The 21,713-nt window shown below is 41.0% G+C and overlaps 1 protein-coding gene across 2 annotated transcripts; it reads right to left on the minus strand.

The window, feature by feature from the left end:
* Positions 1-1,397: 1,397 nt before the first annotated feature.
* Positions 1,398-17,105, minus strand: pank4 (pantothenate kinase 4 (inactive)). 2 transcript variants are annotated; one of them, XM_037679665.1, is made up of 20 exons: positions 16,979-17,105; positions 16,612-16,694; positions 16,325-16,533; positions 13,638-13,821; positions 13,303-13,395; positions 13,060-13,213; positions 11,593-11,774; positions 11,394-11,475; positions 10,828-10,928; positions 10,624-10,629; positions 8,574-8,729; positions 7,322-7,434; positions 6,838-6,925; positions 6,510-6,661; positions 6,166-6,221; positions 4,128-4,177; positions 3,865-3,969; positions 3,681-3,781; positions 3,431-3,499; positions 1,398-1,934 (listed from the first exon to the last, which is right to left on the minus strand). In XM_037679665.1, the coding sequence occupies exons 1-20, from the start codon at positions 17,103-17,105 to the stop codon at positions 1,688-1,690; spliced, it is 2,358 nt and encodes a 785-aa protein (XP_037535593.1). In that variant the 3' UTR covers positions 1,398-1,687. The 2 variants fall into 2 exon arrangements, with proteins under 2 accessions (XP_037535593.1, XP_037535594.1); XM_037679666.1 differs by having other exon boundaries at positions 16,325-16,694.
* Between the last annotated feature and the right edge of the window lie 4,608 nt (positions 17,106-21,713).

Raw genomic sequence — 21,713 nt, forward strand, 5'->3', positions numbered from 1 at the left:
GTGCAAAAGTTTTAGGCGCCTTCTAATCAAAATATTACAAAATTTAAAAAAAAAAAGTTATTTGGATGAAACAAACCCAAGTTTTTGGCTTCAGTCAGATTGTTGCTCATCAGTGCAGGTTATCATTAAACGTGTTCTGAATGTGGAGCCGTTTGGAGATACTAGGTGCGTAACACTTCCTGGTAATCTTTTTATGAAGAAATCACACCAAGACAGTCGTGTCAAACCTGGAGGAGCTAAACTAACGAGTGCACCCTCAGGAAACGAAACAAAAACAGACTATTTGCAAACAGACGTGATGAAAACCAAAGGTGTGGGTCTTGGTGCAGCTCTGGAGTGTTTAGGCAATCAGAGATAAGCGAGAGGAAAAGCAGGAGGACCCCCTGCTGCGGCTCCTCATGCATTATCAACTCGGAGCGCCTCAGCAGGAGTCGGCCTCCTCGTTTCAGGGTGCCGAGCTTTGATTCTGCCAGGAGCAGGTTGGCTTTTTAATATAGGCCAACTCTCCTCATTTCTCTACTGATCTAAAAAAATTAAATTAAATTAAAAACTTTCACGACACGAACTAAAAACTAACGCATGCTCACCAAGGAACAGGTAAAAGTTTGTACAATTTATTTAAAACTGATTGTCAGGAAAACGAAAACAAATATTGTGCTTGGTGCGCTCGAGTGAACAGAAGTGGCTGCGTTTTATATATGTATATTTATATACACTCATACTTATATATCACATATTTACAAAGCGAAAATTTAACACTGCAACATGAACCTTTATGTCAACATCTTGATGTTAAAGTCTGATATTTTCTATAAAATTACAAATCAACCGTCACAATAAGAGCTGGGGTGCTATGATCTTCAGGTGCTTTTTGGTGACTGAGGGACAGAACCCCCACGTGTTTATACTTTGAGTGAATCCACAGATTCACATTGCTGCAGCACTTTAAAAACATCTGACCTGAAATATGTAGTGTTAATTTTCACACCAAGCACCTTGGGAAACATTTGATTAGATAAAACTGAATCTACAGTGAAACACTGCCACCTAGTGGAGGAATAAAACCCTGCCTGCTTTAGATGCTGCTCGCACAATGACAAACATTCATCACATCATCTTCAATTAGTGCGCTGCCGGTCGTCACAATCTGATTATTATTTGTTTTTAGTCTGCACCAAAAAGAGTGATGGAAAATAATGTTTTTGTCATTGATTTTAACAAGAATTGAAAGCAATCTGAGTAAATGATGTGTGCGTCACATCAGGCTTAAGGCACATTAAATACACTTTATGATACGGATAAAAGTTGCCGTATGAATAAATGCTGTCGACTCCTCTCCAGCTCAAAAACACACATGCCAGCTAAAGATTTGTGTTTTTTTTTAACACAAAAAGTGGAAAAAAAGAGTCGTTTCGGCAGCATGATATCGTTCAGAGGACTGAGCACAGGCAGTGAAGACTTCTCCGTGGTGAATGTGATCAGCAGACATTAACAGCCAAAGCAAACCGACTGAGCTCGTTATAAACTTGCAAAACAAAAAGCTATTTTATGTTCGAACCCCCAAAATATAATCGGTGAAAATAAAAATAAAAAAGCGCTGTAAAATCTCCCCGTCTGAGTCATTACATTCAGAGCTCCACCTCAACTCTGATGTGGGTCTGTCTCTGCGCGAACTTCATCCGGCTCGTTACGGCGTCAACGCTGGGTCGTACTCGTTGGATTTCCCCGCCGGCACCTCGTACTTGAAGACCACGCTGAAGAGCTTTCCTCCCAGTCGGTCGGCGAGCCACGAGTTCTTGATCACAGCCATCTTGAGGCTCTCGCAGCTGAGCGTGGCGTAGTAGTTGGTGTGGATGGCTCGGCCCATTCCCTCGATGATCACCAGGTCGGTTTGCCGCTCGCGCACCACCATCGCCAACACTTTGTCCAGGCGGCTGGAGAAGCACAAGACAGAAAGTCAGCTTTAGGACATGGTTTGTGAAAAATGCTTATAAAAACATGATTAAAAATTAAAGCCCTAGCGTTCCCTGAAGTCGTGCATCTCGCCGCCGCCTTTCATGCCAGAGTTTTAAACTGAGAACATCTCCTGCTCAGAAGGAGCAGAGCTGCAGCTGTTTTGGTGAAATCTTCAGAGCAATCGCGTGATAGATTTTACAAGTCGTGCTATGACTTCAAGTCTTGAGGACTCTCAGCTACTACCACATCACATTATGCCTCGATATCTGTAAAACTGACTGAATTATAGCAAAGTTCATGAGGTGCAGCTGGATTTCTTTCTGAGAGTTTAATTAAAATTAGTGTTACCCAACACCAGAATGAAGTACTTGTACTCATAAAAACACCCCAATACTTAGCATCAATACCATTTTTATGTTTGGTGATGTCATTTCCACTTCCACTTTGCAAGTAATCATGGACAAAAAATGACAAATATCAATAGTTTGGAGATATTTTCAGATTAATACAGGTGCTGTAAAGACAGCCGACTGTTTTCTGGGTTCTTAATAAAAGTAAAGTGTTATTAAAGTCTGTGTAATTTAAAGCTCTCTGTTGTTCTCTTCATGTCGAGGTTCTGCCTCATGTAGAAGAGCTCAAGTATTTCTGGGTTTTGTTCACGAGTGAGGGAAGAATGGAGCGTGAGATTGGCAGACGGACTGGTGCAGCGTCTGCAGTATTGCGCACTTTGTGCCGGTCCATTGTGGTGAAAAGGGAGCTGAGCTGTAAGGAGAAGCTTTCTGTTTACCGGTCGGTCTATGTTCCTACCTTCACCTATGGTCACGAATTCTGGATAGTGACCAAAAGAATGAGATCGTGGATACAGGTGGTTGGAATGAGTTTCCTGCACAGAGTAACTGGACTCTCCCTTAGAGACAGGGTGAGACGTTCAGTTATCAGGAGAGACTCGGAGTAGAACCGCTGCTCCTCCATATTGAGAGGAGCCCGATGAGGTGGTTTGGGCATCTGGTAAGGATGCTTCCTGGTCGCCTCCCTAGGGAGGTGCTTCGAGCATGTCCGACTGGGAGGAGACCCCAGGGAAGACCCAGGACACGCTGGATAGACTACGTCTCTAAGTTGGTGTGGGAACGCCTTGGAGTCCTCCCAGAAGAGCTGGAAGAGGCTGTGGAAAGAGATGTCTGGGCCTCCCTGCTCAAGTCAAGTACTCGCTCAAGTTGCTGCCCCCACGACCCGACTTCAGAACAAGCAGATGATGGATGGATGGATGGAATGTTAAAGTACTAAATCACTAACTACTCGCCATCTGTACTCAGTATCAGCAAGTACCCAGACCGAGTACTTGTACTCAATCTGAAAGTAACTGGGACACCCTGAATTAAAATCTATCACGTGGTCCATCAGGTATTTTACTAACACAATATGGACACGTGCACACACGTACACAGACATGGGCAAAAACATGAAAGTAATGGACCTGAGATCCAGACAAGGAGAACTGGAACCGCTCTGGACTAAGGTCAGCCGGTCCTCCCTCAGGGCGGCCCTGCACATCAACAAACACGTCACTGATGGTTTTAACAACTTACAGCATCTCACATACGAAATAAGTTTTAATGAATTTCATTTACAGTTTACTGAAATCTGCACAATAATCAGGACTAGAATCTTCACTGGTTCTTTTGAAAACAAAACTAAAATAAATAAAAAGCATGGCTTAGACTTACTGAATCACAGGATCCATTGCAGCGATTTTCTCGGTCAGGATCTGCAGCTCACTGTTCGTTACATCATTTAACGCTGGACCAGAGTTGCTGGCCAACACAACCTGAACATTTCAGCACATCCGTGAGTTTGAAAGGTTTCTGCCAAAGGCAGTAAATATTTATAGCGAGGTCTTTAGATCCTCACCTCTGTTCCTCGAGAGAGGAGCTCTCTGACGAAGGGCATCACCCCAAGAATGATGTCCACGCCACTATTATCTACGAAAAACAAGGCACACTTGTGAGGAGGACCCTGCAACAGAAAACCAGGATAATTCGTATCCAAGCATTAATCCTCGAGAGCACAAACACAAAAACAGCACGTCATAAATCAGCGTTGGGACATTCTCTGTTGAAGACGTTCTACTGAACTTTGTGCAACAGTGAAGCGGTCGGTGAAGAGAGCCTGACCTTTTGTCTCTCCAGCCACTGGTCATAGGAATCAACGAGCCACGGACGCTCTGAGGGAGGAAACAAAAGTCAGTTTGAGCGAGAGTTTTCAAAAATCCCATAAAAACGTCTTTCTCTGAGGTTGTGTGAAATAAGTAGAAGCAGATACCCGTCCTTCTGGAATATTACTGCTGACTCAAAGGGTAGCTACAAATGAGCTTTTAATTCGTAGAAGAAATTGTAACTATGGTATTTACATAATGTTACTTTTGCTCCTGGCATGTTCATGAACTCTGTGACAATATGTTGCGCACGGGTCACAGCTGTGCTGCAAAACATGCTCTTTCACCTAAATATCTGATGGAAAAGTGATCCAGAAAGTCATGTTGGACTCTGTCTATCACGGTGCGCTAAGATTCATAACTGGCTGTGATTACCATACCCACCACTGCACCCTGTATTCACTGGTTAACTGGTCACCATTAACTTCACACAGACTCTCTCACTGGTACATTTTCATCTTTAAATCACTTCTTGGTCTGCTGCCTTCATACATCTCCTCCTACATGTCTCAGCGTGAGTGCAGCTACAGCGTGCGCTCTCAGGACATTATTACCTGCAGTGTTCCCTCAGTGAGGACTGAACTAGGCAACAGGGACTTCTCCTTCTCCGCTCCCGTTTCCTGGAACATCTTTATTTAATATTACAGAAAGATCTGAAGCTCTCGACCTCTCTAAGTGGCTTCAAAAATCTGCAAAGTTCATGGCAAAAATCAACGGAGACATGTTCCTGCTTTTAGTTTTCTACACCTCTTTATAATGTAGCTGTTTTTGTTGCGTTTTTTTTTTGTTTAATACCATTTTCTTTCATTTATTCTTCTCAATTAGTATGATTTATTTTATGATTGTCTATTGTCCACTGTCGACATCACTCCTTGTTAAAATCAGGTGTCTCTTGTAAATGAGTCCCCGAGGCTCAATGGGACTAACCTGTGTAAATAAAGGTTGAATGAATGCACAACACAACATGTGCACGAACCGATTTGAATTTAGGATCTGGGCAGCATGATGGATCAGTGGTTTGCACGGTTGCCCCACAGCAAAAAGTCCTGGTTTCCATCCCTGGCTTGGACCTGGGGGTTTCTCTCTGCGTGGAGTTTGCTCCTTCTCCTCGTGGGTTTTCTCCGAGTGCTCCTGTTTCCTCTCACAGTCTAAAAACGTGCACGTTAGGCTGCTGTCAGGGGATTTTGGTCAAGGTTTATGGATGTTTTTTTTAAGAATGTTAACTGCCCATGAACCATGTGTTGGAGTTAGCAGAGTTACTTTCTCTCTCAGAGAGCTGAATGAGGAGCTGATATGATCCTGCATGTGCAGCTAGATGGCCGAGGTCATCAGTGTCTGCCTGTGAGCTGATAAAAACAAAGCTTGCGCGCTGTCCGTGGCAGATTCTCGTGACTGGGCTCCATGCATGTAGACCTTCTGTACATCTGTGTAACCTGTTGTGAAAGTTTGCCCTTTCAAGTAAAACCAGTTAAAAATCTTCTTGTGTCCTCGAGCGCGTCTTCTCTGACTAAACAAAATGAACACAGGATATTTTTATCCAGCAGTTGCCTTCAGGCCCAGGCCTCCTTGCAAAAGAGATCTGTGATCTCAGAGGGATTTGCTTGGTTAAATAAAAAGGTAAATAAATTAATAAACAGGCTCCGAGATATTTTAGATGGCTTAAATACACTTATTGTGTCTGAGCAGAGGTTAGAACAAATACTGCACGCTCCTCTAAACCTAAAGTCTCCATCCTGCTGTCCTGCAGCTAAGACGAGCACTTTGTTACTCCCCCAGCTTAAAATATATTCCCTCAAACTATCCACACAAGCTGCACACTTCACAAACCCTTCACTTGAAAATAAATATCGACCAAACGAGCACTTTCAGTCTCCAATTTGCTTTTTTCAAATGTAATAATGTTTCAGGTTTAAAGAAGCTGAAGCTGCCACTCGGCTTATTTACTGCTCGCCATGTTCCTGCAGTGTAAACGGCGTTAAACGCGAACTCTCGGGTACCTTCCAACTGCCGTTTCGCTTCTTCAAACCCAAACTCGGGATCCGACTCCAGGACACTGCATGCATTAGGACAAAAGCTTTAAAAAGTGAAATTTGTACAAGCATAAACAGTTTTCCAAACAAACTAAAAAAAAAGGTGCAGTCAGACTAAAAGAATACCATTTCGTGTTAAAAGTTATGAGCTAAACGTTTATATAATCCAGTACATTTTAGTCCATGTGGAGGATTATGAAACTTAAGGTAAGTAAGTAGAACAGATATTGGGAGCAGCTGCTGCAACAATAAAAAGAATACAAAAATGAAGTCTCAACCAGGATGTTAACAGGATTTAAAGCAGCACGCACTCTGACACGGCCTTGGCTCCCCAGTCGAACACGTTCCCAGCCAGGACGCCTCTGACCAGAGCGAACTGCCTGTCCTCCGAGCTCAGCTGGTCCAAGGACGTCACCGCCTTCTGGTAATATTTCAGAGCCACGTCGTTCTCTCGCTCCTTAATCTGAAACACGGCAACAACGGGACTCAGTTCAAATGACACAATTTGGCTTTTCAATAACATTTAGAAATGTAAAAGACGAAATGTCATAAATGATTTGTCTCGCTGTGAGAGCACAAAGACCGAACCGGAGAAGACAAAGAAGACATAAAAACAGATTCGACAGATTTCACTCAGACCTTCGAGTAGGGGTCAGGAAAGTTGAACTCGTTTAAACAGTGTTCCCTCGTGTCTAACAGACTTCTGACAGTGAGGGATCCATAAGCACTGGGTGAGAAGAGAAGCACTCTACGTTAGCCAAAGAAAAACGTGAACAGACACAACGAGGCGGCGGCGGCAAAACCGTTTTCTACTTTCTGCTCATATTTGGATTATTGGAAAAGCGACGCCCGAAGAATCAAAAAGTTTGAGATTCTCTTGAATAAAACTGAAGAGCAGATTAATCTTGAACATTCCGAACCACTAACAGAACTAACACACACTTGCTCAAAGCATCCCACTCCTAAAACTGAAACAATAAACAAAAATAAACATATTTTCACATTTATGGAGAAAGCACAACAGGCAGGTACGAAGATGTAAAACTAATGCAGAGAAAGTTTTTAGTTTGGACTAACAGGCCACGTCTAGTTAAATACAAACACAGCCAGTAGGAATCCTTACAACGGCTGATGGCGCAGGGTCTGAAGCTTGTGTCGGTACTTTTGGCGAAACTTCTCGGCTCGCACAGCCGCCTCCGGCATGTCAGGCTGGCTCGCCAACGCTCTTTTTACCACCTGCTCCAGCAGAGAAAAGCAGCCATCAGCACAGCTCAGAACTGGTTCTGGTTTTTATTACAGTAGTCCCTCGTTTAGCGCCGGGTTTAGGGACCATGCCTCCCCGCGATAAGTGAAACACCACTAAGTAGGGATAGTAGTACAAGTGGTCCATGCGTACTCGAGGGGACACAACGCAGACTTGAAGCGGACGACCGCAAGCCCTGTCTGCGCAAAAATTTATTTTTACGACCGCATACGCGTACTCGGTGTTGCACAATAAACAGCCCGGCGACGGACTGTTTTGTAGGCGACATCAACTGCTCTCTGCGTTCCGAGCAACCAGTTGCAAGGATGCGCAATCAGGACGTCTGGAGATTCCCCAGTGGGTCGGTCTGATGTGTGGGCTGCAGGGCCAGCGCTCCCTGTTCTTTTTTTTAAAAATTATTATAACTTTTGATTAACAACATATAAATAAACAACACTGCTGCCGCAACTTCTGGGCCGCCGGCAACTCTCGTTTCTTTTATTATTTTTTTACAAGTCGGATCCGGGACACGACCTGTCAATCAATCCAGTAGGCGTGGCGAGTCTATGGGAGCCTTTAACGCTCTAAAAGAGCCCAATCCATGCAGCATGGATTGTTTATTTAATACATTACGCTATTTAAATGTAAATTGTAGAGAAGTGCAGCAGGACAGCAAAGGGTTAACCCTTCACACAGCTCTGCAGCACGGAGCAGAAATGTGGGCGTGGCAGAGAAGGAGATCATGACAGGCTGCAGGAGGGAGCTTCTCCCTGCACCTGTGGGCTGCAATCACTTAATTTATTTTAAACAAACAATCCATGCCGCTCGTGCAGCTCATCCATCAATCAGCCAATTGTGTGTCGTGTCCACTCTTATTTTGAAAAACCGTGAAGCAGCGAGTCTGCAAAAGTCGAACTGCGAAGTAGCGAGGGACTACTGTGCTCTACTTTATTGTCTCATCATAAGAGCAAAACATCGAAACCATATTCCACTTAAAAGGGGAACAATTCAAACGTTCTTCTACTGGAAGATTGTGACAATAAAGAATAAACTCTGCAATTTGTTTATTTACAAGCTGCTATATACCACAAGGTGTGAAACCAGTTCAGGAGGCGCTCTTTTGCATTCCTACCCCGTCTAACGCCTCCTCAAAGCAGTACAGCCAGTATTCCCGGGCCGGCGCGTCCTCCGTGAGGTCAACGGTGTCGGGGATGTAAGAGGAAGGGTCTTGGAGGAGAGGCAGATTCACCAGCTGCCGCTCCAGACGGTCCATCTCCAGCATGTCAAACTAGAAACAGCAGAGGCAGAAACGAACAGTCTCAGTTTTATTCATAAATATTGAATTTAAGAGTCAGAGCCATCGCTGCGTGCTGTGCAGCACAGGGGTTTGCAAAGATGGAGTTTGGACCTCTGTACTGGAAACAAAAGAGGGGAGGATCTCCAGAAACAAACAACAAAAAGATACTTTTAGCTTTAAGCAACACTTTTGCTACGGCTAGTTCCTAGAAGTAGAAGCCTAGAACTTCTAGTAGTAGAAGTTCCTATTACACCAGTTCTGTCCTCCCTTCACTGGCTCCCTGTGCGTACCAGAATTGATTTTAAAATTCTCCTGCTAAACTTTAAGTGCATAAACGGCCTTGCACCCCCCTCATCTCTCTGAGCTACTAGAACCATTTGTTCCCTCTCGAGCCCGAGATCATCCGATCAGCTGCTTTTGGACGTTCCAAAACCAAGATTGAAGATCAGAGGAGATCGGGCTTTTTCAGTCATGGGCCTCAAACTTTGGAACAACCTGCCCCTCAACATTATTACCAGTATCAGGACTTTGAACCTGCTTACAGTCAGGTGGTGGCTCTGATGGGCTGCAGCAGCTCTGCAGGTAACGAGCATTTAGCTTCAAATTGGTCACTTGCTGACACACCTACTGGATTGATTGACAGGTCGCATCGTGGATCTGACTCGTAGAAAAAAATTAATAAATAAACAAGAGCAGAAAAAAAAAAGTCTCGTACGACTTTACTCTCGTAATATTAAGACTTTGTTCAACTTTATTCTCGTAATACTAGGACTTTATTCTGGTAATTTTATGGCTTTTAATTTTTTTCTTAGCGTGGCCCTCAAGCTCCATTGTAGTTTTTCTGGCATTTCACACAGTGCGAGTTAATTTAGTATTTTTTGTTCTGTGTTTTTATGTTTTTTTATGCTTTTAGGTATTTTATCAGTACTATCATTAATTTGATTTTTTCATTAATTTACTCCCATTGATTTTTATTGTTAAGCACTTTGGTAACAGCTGCTGTTTCAAATGTGCTTTATAAATAAAGATGACTTGACTTCTTAGCTAGCTTTAGCTACTTTTAGCTGTTTTTTTACTTTTATCTTTAGCTAACATTTTGCTACTTTTACATATAATTGTGCTACTTTTGGCTTTTAATAAGTTTTTTTATATATAATTTTTGCTAGTATTTTGCTTCTGCTTCATCAGCCGTCATTCAGCCCTCAGCGGTCACGTTGCATTTTTGCAGAAAAATGCTGTTTGTCTAGATTTTTATTTTTTTTTTGAAGTTGAAAATTCTGAGAACTGCTCCAGAAAAATATTTTTTAAATGAACTTCATAATTTTCTGCTTTTCTTTGTAACACTGGCAGTTTAAACAATTTTTTTAAAATTTGTTTTGTTTTTTAAACAGGACGCATGGAAATATGAGAGATCCTAAAGATTTCATAGAAAAAAGTTTAAGGAAAATTTAAACTTACCAGCTACGCAACTATTAATTATAGGGAAAAAAGGTCCTTTTAAGAAACAATCACATTTTATAAGACACCAAGAAAAGCAAAATGAGTTAACGTATCATTTGAAGGTTTTATTTGTTGCCAGCTGGGAATAAATAAATGCAGAAAAGCAGCTAAAAGTGGAGGTTAATATTTCCTGATTTTTGTCTGCAGAAGCCTACAAGCTAAAAGCATCACACCAAAAAGCACAGCATTTACTGCTCCTGAGCATCAGACATCCGTCATTTAATCTAAGAATGAGATGTTATGAGCCAAAGGGAAGCAGGCGACTAGAAGCTGAGCACCCTCAAGTCCATATGAGCACGCAGGGAAAGTCTGGCGAGTCTAAATACTTTGGTTTAGAGCTTCACAACAAAGCGGAGTGAGCAGAGGGGCAGGTGGAGGTACTTACAGGAAACTGAAGGAGTTACGCAGACAGAGGAATGTAAGGAAATGAAAAGAATGATCAGATTGATGAGATGACTGAATTATACACTGAAAATCAAAAACTTTGATGAGATTGTATGAAAGGAATAAAATCCAGCGACTATAGTGCAGTAAGCTGATTGAAGTGGTACGGTCCGGTATGAACCGGTCTTATCATCAGTGAACTTACTGTCCCGCTGCGAGCTCGCTGCATCGGGTTCATCTCTGGAGAGACGCTCATCAAACCTGAGCTCCCCGCGTAATTTTCACCCCAACTGTACAGGTTTGGATCTGAGGAAAAACAAAACGAGACATTTAGGTTCGATCAACGTTCGTGCTCGGTAATCCAGGTAAAAAAATCCAACAAAGTTCAGTCAGGTCATCTGGACGGTTTTTTGTTTTGTTGAGACGTTTCATCCTTCATAAACGAAAATGAGGTTGATAATTTCCATTTACCATGCGATTAATTGATTTATTGTTTATCGCGACAGGCCTAGCCAACATTAAGCCACCCGGTGAGATACTTCAGCCCAGGGTGAACAAAAACACATTATGCTGTGGAAAATATTTGCAGGAACTTCCCACACGTTCAGTTATTACTTTGCAGGGCTGCAAACAACAAGTAAACCTACAGTACCTGTACGACCGCTCTGAAACTCAGGCCCGGACAAGTTTTCAATCTGAGCTCTTTTCTTGTGTTTGCACGAGTCACGAGTGAATAAACACAAGAAGCATTCGCAGTGCGTTTGCCCTTACTGTCTTCTTCTGCTCCTTTAAGGAACGCTCCAATGGCTCCAAGATAGCCTTCGTGTCTCAGAAACAAAGCCTGAACTTCCCCCTGCAACAGCAAAACACAAAGAGGGAAACATTTGAGCTGCAGGCAGAGCAGATGAGAAAGTTCAACTGCAAAGGCAAAAAACAAACAAATCTGTCGTAGCAGCCGACGACGGCTCGCCTTAGTGAAGAAGTTGATGCTGTAAGTGATGGTGTGCATGGTGACAGGGTGTCCTCTGATGAAGAAGCCTCCAAAGTAGACTCGGGACAGGTTGTGCAGCTTGGCGTAGAGGCAGGCGAGCTGCCCGATGTCGTTGCTGATCATGTGGAGTAAACTCTTGGCCATGTCTTCTTTGGAAAACTCTACAATTCAGAGTTCCACGAGAATAAATATTCTGTATAACTGGTAAACATGCACACAGATACCACTGGGACAGGTTTGTATCATCCACAAAGCCAAATCAAACCTATTTTCAGTACTTTTGAACTAAAGCTGAAGAAACGAGGGCAACAGTTGCTCAACAGCAGCAGTTGGCTTTACTCCAGTAGGTCAGCGCAGGCTGCAGATTTCTCTTGAACAGAGATACTCCTTCATTTCCCAACTGGGCCAACGGGCATCAAGCCTTTTCCAACTCAGCTTTTGAAATTCCACTCTTCTGTTATAAGAGAAACAGACATCTGCACCATCTATCACAGTGTTTAAAGTCAGAAAGTTTCGTTGTTAAGGTTGCAGTGACTGCAGGGCTACGATCTATAAACGTTACAAGGACTTTAAAGAATGATGCGCAAAATAATTAAATAGGAGTGTGTTTTAGGCGCAGTTGGTGGAGCTGCTGCCTCTCAGAGAGCAGGTCGTCCCGGTTCAAATCTCAGCCGGGGGCCTTTCTGGGTGGAGTTTGCATGTTCTCTCCGTGCATGCGTGGGTTTTCCCCGGGTACTCCAGTTTCGTCCCACAAACCAAAAACATGCATGTTAGGCTGACTGGTAACTCTAAATTGTCTCTGGGTGTGAGTGAGAGAGTGAATGGTTGTTTGTCTCGTGTGTGTCCCTTTGCTGGACTGGAGACCAGTCCAGGCAGGGTATCCCCCGCCTCTCGCACAGCCATGGCTGGACATGGGTACCAGTGAACCCCGTCACCCAAAAAGGAAGAAGCGAGTAAAGATGATGGGGTGTATTTAGCAGTACACTAAGTAATGGAGTAATCTAATGAAATTAAATTCAACAAAAGCCAAAGTTTTGAGTTTCACATAAAATGTTGACACGTTATAGTTTGAAACTGGCCACCACTGCAGCTAAGATTTTTTTTTTTTTAAATATTAATGAAAGCTACTCACAGCCGTTGTTCCTATGTTTTACAACTACTTATTAAAACCACACAAGCAAATGCTTTACTTCTGAAATGATAGTTTCATTGTGGGGCTTCATTGTTGGCCACATCAGCAAACAAACTCTATGTAAGACATCAAAGTTAATGCTCAAGAATCCAGGTTAAAAAAAACAAAGTTAAGTCCGGTCCTCTGGACAGAAACAGACCAGAGGACCGGACTTAACTTGACTGGATACATATAAATGGAAGCCATTTCCTGTCGTTCAATAATCAAGTTGTTTGCAAACATAATGACGTAAAATCCACGTGTCTGTGCGTCACCTTTGTCAGCGGTTGCAGACTTCCCAAAACTACTTGCGATAAGATCTCCAGTCAAGCCCAAATATCCATAAGATCCTCCGTAAATGTCTTTAACAAGCATATCGACACTTGTATGCTGCCCTTTCGAGGCCAACTGAAGCAACTCGTCAAACCGCTGCAGGAACAACAGGAAATGGAAAACAGATGGAAGCCTAGTGATGATCAATGATTAAAACATTTGATTTAGCAGCTGATTTGAGATACCTTTGTTTTGGTAAGCAAAGCTCCAAGTCCCCAGAATGTTCCCCCACCTATTGAGCTTCCTCCTATTCTCTCAAATGTGTCTTCTGATTCAACCTAGTGAGGAATGAAAATAAAAGGTACCCAGCGTGAATCATAAAAAAAAAAAAAACTTTTATAAAGTTCAAGATGTCATTTACAAGTATCATTTGCATTCATCATCTTTTTTCACATCTGCAAGAAAAGCTCTAAAACAAAACAAACAAAAAAAAAAACACAATCTGTGCACATCATTAAAAATATATATTTAAATCAGTTTGAGCAACTGCCTTAATAAACCCTTGATTATTAGTCATTACCTTGACTATGGACACCCCAGAGCCGATGTTTACGAGCAGGTAGGGGAAGATGTCTGGATTAGTGGTCTGAAAGCGGAACTCTGAGTCAGCATGCTTGGCGTACACGAACGCCTCGTGTGGTATGTTCCTCAGAACAAAATTACAGCCCTTGATGAGGCAGGTCATCTCGTCCTCCTTGTCCACTCTGCCAGAACGGATAAACACCGGGTTAGCTTGCGTCAATTTCAGACAAATGTTGGATAAAGTCAAACTAGAGTTAGAGCTTTGTGCCTCTTTTATTTATCATCAGAAACTACAATTTGTAAAATTAATTTCATTTTACAGTACTCTTAAAAAATAAACGTGCAATGTTCGTTAAATTCTTACAGTTTAAAGATGCCAAAGACAAAAAGACTGTGTGCGTCTATGCGTTTTATCAGACACTACTTTTAAATTAAATGCAAGAAAAGGTTACATTTACTCTCAATACTTGCGATTAAGTTAAAAGTTTAGCTTTGATCTTAAATAAAAATGTTATGATAAAAATGCTGATCACAAATGGGTTTCAAATGTGTCTCGAGCCCAAAAAGAAGCTCACACACTGATTTTAAACACGGCGACGGTCAATATGTTCACTTGTCTTATGTCAGCCTCCTTTTAGTTTTTGTCAGGTTTCTTGTGCATTCAAATTTAAATAATTATAAAATGCTATATTAGGTAGAACTGTGCTATTATTTTAATAAAATAATCATGTTTAAACAATAACTGATAGCATTTAGGCAACAATGACATAAGCATGCAGATGAATACAAAGTACAAACCAGATTCCAAAAAAGTTGGGACACTAAACAAATTGTGAATAAAAACTGAATGCAATGATGTGGAGGTGGCAAATGTCAATATTTTATTTGTAATATAACATAGATGACAGATCAAAAGTTTAATGAGTAAATGTAACATTTTAAAGGAAAAATATGTTGATTCAAAATTTCACAGTGTCAACAAATCCCCAAAAAAGTTTGGACAAGTAGCAATAAGTGGCTGGAAAAAGGAAATTGAGCCCTTAAACGTCACTGCACCTCAAACAGGAATGCCACTGTCAAGGAAATAACAGAATGGGCTCAGGAATACTTCCAGAAAGCATTGTCAGTGAACACAATACACCGTGCCATCCGTCGTTGCCAGCTGAAACTCTACAGTGCAAAGAGGAAGCCATTTCTAAGCAAGCTCCACAAGCTCAGACGTTTGCACTGGGCCAGGGGTCATTTAAAATGGAGTGTGGCAAAATGGAAGACTGTTCTGTGGTCAGATGAGTCACGATTTGAAGTTCTTTATGGAACACTGGGACGCCATGTCATCCAGACCAGAGAGGACAAGGATAGCCCAAGTTGTTATCAACGCTCCGTTCAGAAGCCTGCATCACTGATGGTATGGGGTTGCATGAGCGCTTGTGGCATGGGCAGCTTGCATGTCTGGAAAGGCACCATTAATGCAGAGAACTATGTTCAGGTTCTAGAACAACATATGCTCCCATCTAGACGTCATCTCTTTCAGGGAAGACCCTGCATTTTTCAACACGATAATACCAGACCACATTCTGCAGCAATCACAACATCATGGCTACGTAGGAGAAGGATCCGGGTACTGAAATGGCCAGGCTGCAGTCCAGATCTTTCACCTATAGAGAACATTTGGCGCATCATAAAGAGGAAGGTGCAACAAAGAAGGCCCAAGACGATTGAACAGTTAGAGGCCTGTATTAGACATGAATGGGAGAGCATTCCTATTTCTAAACTTGAGAAACTGGTCTCCTCTGTCCCCAGACGTCTGTTGAGTGTTGTAAGAAGAAGGGGGGATGCCACACAGTGGTGAAAATGAACTTGTCCCAACTTTTTTGGGATTTGTTGACGTCATGAAATTTGGAAACAACAGATTTTTCCCTTAAAATGATACATTCTCTCAGTTTAAACTTTTGATCTGTGATTTGTGTTCTACTCTGAATAAAATATTAGATGTTGGCACCTCCACATCATTGCGTTCAGTTTTTATTCACAATTTGTTTAGTGTCCCAACTTTTTTGGAATCCGGTTTGTACTTGAAATATAATGGTCTGGATTTATTGCAGTCCTTTGCAATACTAATATTGTGCTCTTGTATGTTTTGACGGCGATGAATTTACTATACATTTTGAAGTCGTTTAGGACCGAATTAGTGTTTTTAAACAAAAGCAAACAACTCCTGTGATGCAATAACTTCTTATTACCGTGAAACCGTGGTGATTTTGTTCACACCGTCAGAATCTCATACCGCCCAATAATAACAATAAACACCATCTGATTGTTTTAGTTTCCTTTAGTCAATATGAATATATATAACCAAAATTATCTGTGAAAAGTGAAACTCTTGTATAGGCTGTGTCCACGATATTTTGTTAGCCAGCAAAGCAGAAGTCAGAACCAGAAAAGCTGAACATTCTTCATAAAGTCTGACACTTGCAGAATAAAAGAAAACAAACAAAGCTCCGTTTCACAGCAGGAGGCAGGACACTGGCTGTGTGCACCCGTTAAAGCGGAGACTGTTGCCCATTTTAATTTCATTCTCTACAATATGGAGCTCCCTGTCACGTCATACAAGCACATGTTCCAGTTCTACGTGCAGCATTTACCAAAAAGCCGAGAGCAGAGCAGACCTCCACACGCGCTACTCACTTGAGGCCAAGCTTCTTCTCGATCAGCTCCTTGAACTTGTGAGCCCCTCCGCCTGTGGCTTTGATAACTTTGGTTTCAGTGTTGACCAGATGGTCCTTGATGAAGTCCAAGCACGTTTCGATGTAAGCATTTTCAAACTTGATGAAGTGCAGGCGTGCGGTCACCTCTTCCTGGACGGATATTTCATACAGCTTGTCACTGGCAGCTTCCTGAGGAGCACAGAGAAGATACTTTAAACTCCTGATGCTCAAAAGAAATATTGCTTGTTTATGTATTAACATTCGTACCTTCGTGGTGTGCTCGAAGGATCGCACTTTGGCCACTTTGTGCTGTACAGTCGAGTAGTAAGCTAGCTTAGTCAGGGATCCACCTGTTGGAGTAAAATCACTGGTGAGAACTGGAAACCAGCAAAACAGCTGAATAAACAGATAGCTAGCGTCAAGCTGTTGACATGTAGTTGATCCGGATGTGTTAAACATCCTCTTAAGAAAATAATCCTTTAAGCTCACAAGGTTTGGTTCAGCAGTAAAATAACGCAAAACAATTATTCATTTTGTTTACAGGCATCCGTTGCGGCAGCGTAAACACGAAGATTAGCAACCATCTGAAAGTTAGCACTTTTTAAATTAAACAAACTTGAAAGTTTCCGGTTACCTATGTCTATAGCGAACCTCTTTGCGTTTTCCAGGTTGCGGAATATTTCGTCAGGCGGAAGAGTTATGCTTTTATCCATGGTGTGGCCACTGCTTGTGTTGCTGTCAACTCGACCACATTCCGCCATGGTCGGCTAAGACGTGACGCTGCGTGCGTGACGTAAGTACGTACGTCGCTCTCAACAACCAATCAGCTTCTACGCAACGTGAGCGACGTGGACGTCACCGAAAACATTGATTTCAGGTTTATTGCAGTCATTTTTCATAACTGAAATTATGTGTTAAACAAAGTTAAAAACATATAATACTGTAAAATTTGTATTATATGAATGTTGAATGACCATTCAAGATATTGTTTTTTTGTTGTTGTTTGTTTATAGTCTCAGTCTACGTATCAACACTTTGTAGGATTTAAATTATTCATAAAAAAAAGTCTTGCACTTTAATCGGGATTAATATTCCATGACTTTTGTCTTTTGTAAGATTATCTTTTGCTACTGTTTTGCCAATTAGTTAAGTTAAATTTTGCAACAGAAAGAAAAAAAAAGAAAAAGCTGCTCGAGATTTGTTTTTGATTTTTATTTAAAATTAATAAATGGTTCAAGTAGTTTTCACACATGTACAGAGGCATTAGTGGTGATGAAGCATCCCAACTTTTTTGAACCCGTCCAGAGGACCAGACTTAACTTTTTTTTTTAGATTTTTCTACCTGGATTATTGAGCATGCATCAGGATATCCCAACTGTTGCAAAACAGCCTAATCATGAAGAAAAAGTTGAAGAAAAATCTTTGTAAAAGACAAACTCAAAAAAATGATCCAGCTTTTATACTCAGAGAAAAACATGTCTGTGTACTTTGACACAATAAAATATGTGCAGAAGATACCAAACAATTGAAATGAAAGTTTCACAGAATACCGTACGGTGGCCTGAAGTGCAAACAACTACAATTAAAAAACACGAGAAAATTGAAAAACATAGAACAAAACATGACAATTGAAAAAACACAATGACATTTAAAAAAAACACACTGCCTTTGGAAACAAAAAAAAACACAATTACATTAACTTACTGGGGGAAACAAACCTACTGGAAGAAGTAGGGCCAGTGGGAACCATGATATCCCTTGAGTATTTTTATTTTTTCATGTCAATACTCGTAAAGTTTTTGGACAGGCATTAGAATCTAGATTAATCTCAAACTTAATGTTCCTTCTTTTGATGCTGATGTCATTTTATTTTGTGTGGCTAACTTAAGCTCATTCTCTGATCCTGAGCATGCATCAGGATAATCATTCTCTGATTCCATAAATTGTAATAGCAAGCACCACATTCACTGTAGCAAGTGGAGGGATAACAAGCCCTCCTTCCCCTGTTTTATGAAAAAATTAAGTCATACTATCTTCATTAAGTAGATTAAAAATCTGGAAAACTACTAGAATAATTTCACAACAGATATCTAAAAAAAAAACAATTGTTTCTAATTTTATTTTTCTTTCATTATTAAAAATAAAACTTTTTGTTAAACGTAGTTATGACACCAATGGAGAGTTTACATCTTGTTGTTTTGTTCTGTTTTGTATTATTAATAAAGTTCTAAAAAACCAAAAAACGAGTATAAAAAAGTTCAGTCTTGTCCTCTGGACATTCAAAAAACAAAACAAAGCAAAAAATAAAATAAAATAAAAAAGTAGAAACGTTTCGTCTTTCATCCGAAAGACTTCTTCAGTCTGAGGTGCTGTATTCAGCTCAGTCTTATAAATAGCACCTTCTCAGAGTGGATCAACCAGTTTGCTGCTGAAATATAAGAAAAAAAATACATACAAAATATACAAATATAAGCATTTGCTTATGGTACAAACTATTTAGCTCTGAGAACCCATCCATCCATTATCTTTTACCCGCTTCTTCCATTTTGGGTCACCGGTGTCCATGTCCAGCGATCACTGTGCGAGGGGCGGGGGACACCCTGGACATATAATAAATAATGAATCTAAACAACTATTAAGAGTCCTTGTACCAAAAGGTACATTAGACAAAACCTATTATACATGTGTTTCTCAGTGGATGATAAAAGTAGTAGAACTTATAATTTGGCAAGTATTGTACAATATATTCTAAAACTGTATGCAGATTTTACCAGAAGGGGGGAAAAGATGGGTTGTCAACTGAAGATAATAATTAAAGGAAAAAGTTGTATAATTTTGATATATGATGATTGGTAATAAAGTGTTGCTCAGCAGATCACAGGGATGCTACTTAATCAGCTTTTCATAAATATCTGCAGGTGTCATAATTCATTCAATCAACCTTTATTTAGACAAGTTAATCCCATTGAGCCTCGAGGACTCATTTACAAGAGAGACCTGATTTCAACAAAGACTGATGACAACAATGGACAACAGCGACAACAATAGACAATTATAAAAGAGGCGTACATATTTTTTAAAATATACTGAGGTGAATGTAGAAAACTAAAAACAGGAACGTGTCTGCATTGGTCCTTGCCAGGAGTCCAACAGATTCTTAAAGCCACTTCGAGAGGTCAAGGTCGAGAGCTTCAGGTCTTTTTGAAAGATATTCCAGGAAACAGGAGCGGAGTAGGAGAAGGTCCTGCCATCATGTCATAATTATGTCATAATGTCATTGTCTGCAGTGATGAACAACTGGCAGTACTGTATATAAAAATAAACCTTACACAAGGATCTAAGATATACAACAATAATAATGTGTACAGTAATATAAATAAGGTGTATTAAACAGCAGCCTGAACATGAGTCTGCTTGGAGCAGATGGGTATAAATATAGCAGTTTAAGGTAAGAAATCAGCAGCATGGATAATCCGCAGACCAGATAAAGCGTCAAATCCAGCTAAAGTGGCATTACAGTGATTTGTTTAAAAAAAAAAAAAAACTTATTTTAGACTGTTTATCTATTTCTCTACTGATTGCTCACTCTTTGCTTAATGTAGTTATGTGCAGGACCAGATGCTGGTTAATTTAATCTAACACAGCTTCTTCTGGGCGTGGGTCTTTCTTTTTGTTATGAGTAAGACCTTCAACGCCATCTTTGTCGTCATCCACAGCAGGTTCAAACAGGTCAGTGTTGTTTCTGCGGAGTGAAAGTATAAATTACACATAATACAGACGCAAACAAACATAAATGCATGAGCATGCAGTTCCACCTTTGTACAACGAAACACTTTAGTTTGTCGAATGAAATGGAAAGGATTCAAAGTAAATACACTTGTAATAACTGTGTGTATATCATTTTGTCCTATGCCTAAAAATAATTTCAAGACACACTAGACACCTGTAACAGGCGCTCTTGACAACTGGTGCCTGGATCGTTTGTTTTTATTTGAAAATACAGAAATGAGAAAGTTAAGATTTGACCTATTAGGAATTTAACATCCGAATAGATTTCTTAAGGGATTGAAATGACAATATGTGGATTATAGAGTTCTGAGATTAAATTCTTTGGTAGAAACTTTCACATTCAGGTTTATCTTGGTCACATAAAAAGTTGCTGGAGTTTTATTCTCCATTCCTCCAGTGTCCACCACGGCCTCCAGAGGGCGCTGCAGTCTGGACTCTGGTCTTGTTGCTGGTCTGGACCAGGCTCTGGTCTGGACTGTGGAGCTCTGTCTGAGGAACTGGAGGCAGGAGAGACTTGAGCTGCTCGATGCTGCTGTGGATCCTCTCTCTGCGTAACTTCTCCATCAGAGGCTTCCTGAGCTGCACAAACAGGAACCGAGTGATTAGTTCACTTGTTTTAAGAGAAGATGGTGTCAACACAATTTGTCATGAATGCATGGATCTCATGCTTCAGAATGAGATGCTCCTGAGAGTTGGACCTTGCTGCAGCGACTGCAGGTTGCATGGGTGGATTTATGTAGAGACAATCGGATCTCTGCTGGCTTCATCGTTTATAGTCGTGCATCTCCACTTGAATGTGTGGGCTTCAATCTGTTGTGGGTTTCTCACACTTTCAACCAGTCAGAGAGCTTTGTAGGACAGCAGGAAGCACAAGCTAAAAATGCTTTTATTCTGCTTCAAGGAACAGTAGTTAGGTCCCGAGGGAACAGGTGTATAACTGAGGGGAGAATTAAAAACGTCCTGTGTGGATCTGGGAAAGTGATGACCCCGTGGAGCGAGCAGATCTGCTGCACGATGCTGGGATCAAAACTTCAGGCTCGTGCTCCGTGACAACATGAGGCAGGGCGGTACAGACAGTGAGCTAAACATTACATACATCACTGCTATTCAAGTAAAATGTGATTTGAATACAACCTGAACTTTGAATACATAAAAAAAAAAAAAAAAAAGGAAAAAAGTCACAAATTAACGTAAATTGGGAGTCCCCAAATGAAAGACCGTGTTCCAAATCTAGAGTCGAATTAAATCTTATTTGGACCCAATTTTGTCGGTAAATTTCAGTAAAATTAAGTTATTTTGTATTATAGATACAGAATATAAACTCTATGTGTATACTGTATTTGGTTGCTCATGTTTTACCATATTTACAATAAACTATTCAGAGCAGCACGACTTTTTGAGCAGTTACAGTTCTTTTAATGGCCTGTAGGTCAAAGCCTCCCCTGCAAGAGAGATCTGTGATCTCTGTCGGATTTGTCTGGTTTAAAAGTTAATAAAAATAAAGAAACTGGTGGATGGATGGATGGATGGATGGATGGATGGATGGATGGATGGATGGATGGATGGATTGATGGATGGAT

The sequence above is a fragment of the Nematolebias whitei genome, chromosome 7, assembly GCF_014905685.2.
Source record: "Nematolebias whitei isolate Nwh7 chromosome 7, NemWhi1, whole genome shotgun sequence".
Taxonomy (NCBI): domain Eukaryota; kingdom Metazoa; phylum Chordata; class Actinopteri; order Cyprinodontiformes; family Rivulidae; genus Nematolebias; species Nematolebias whitei.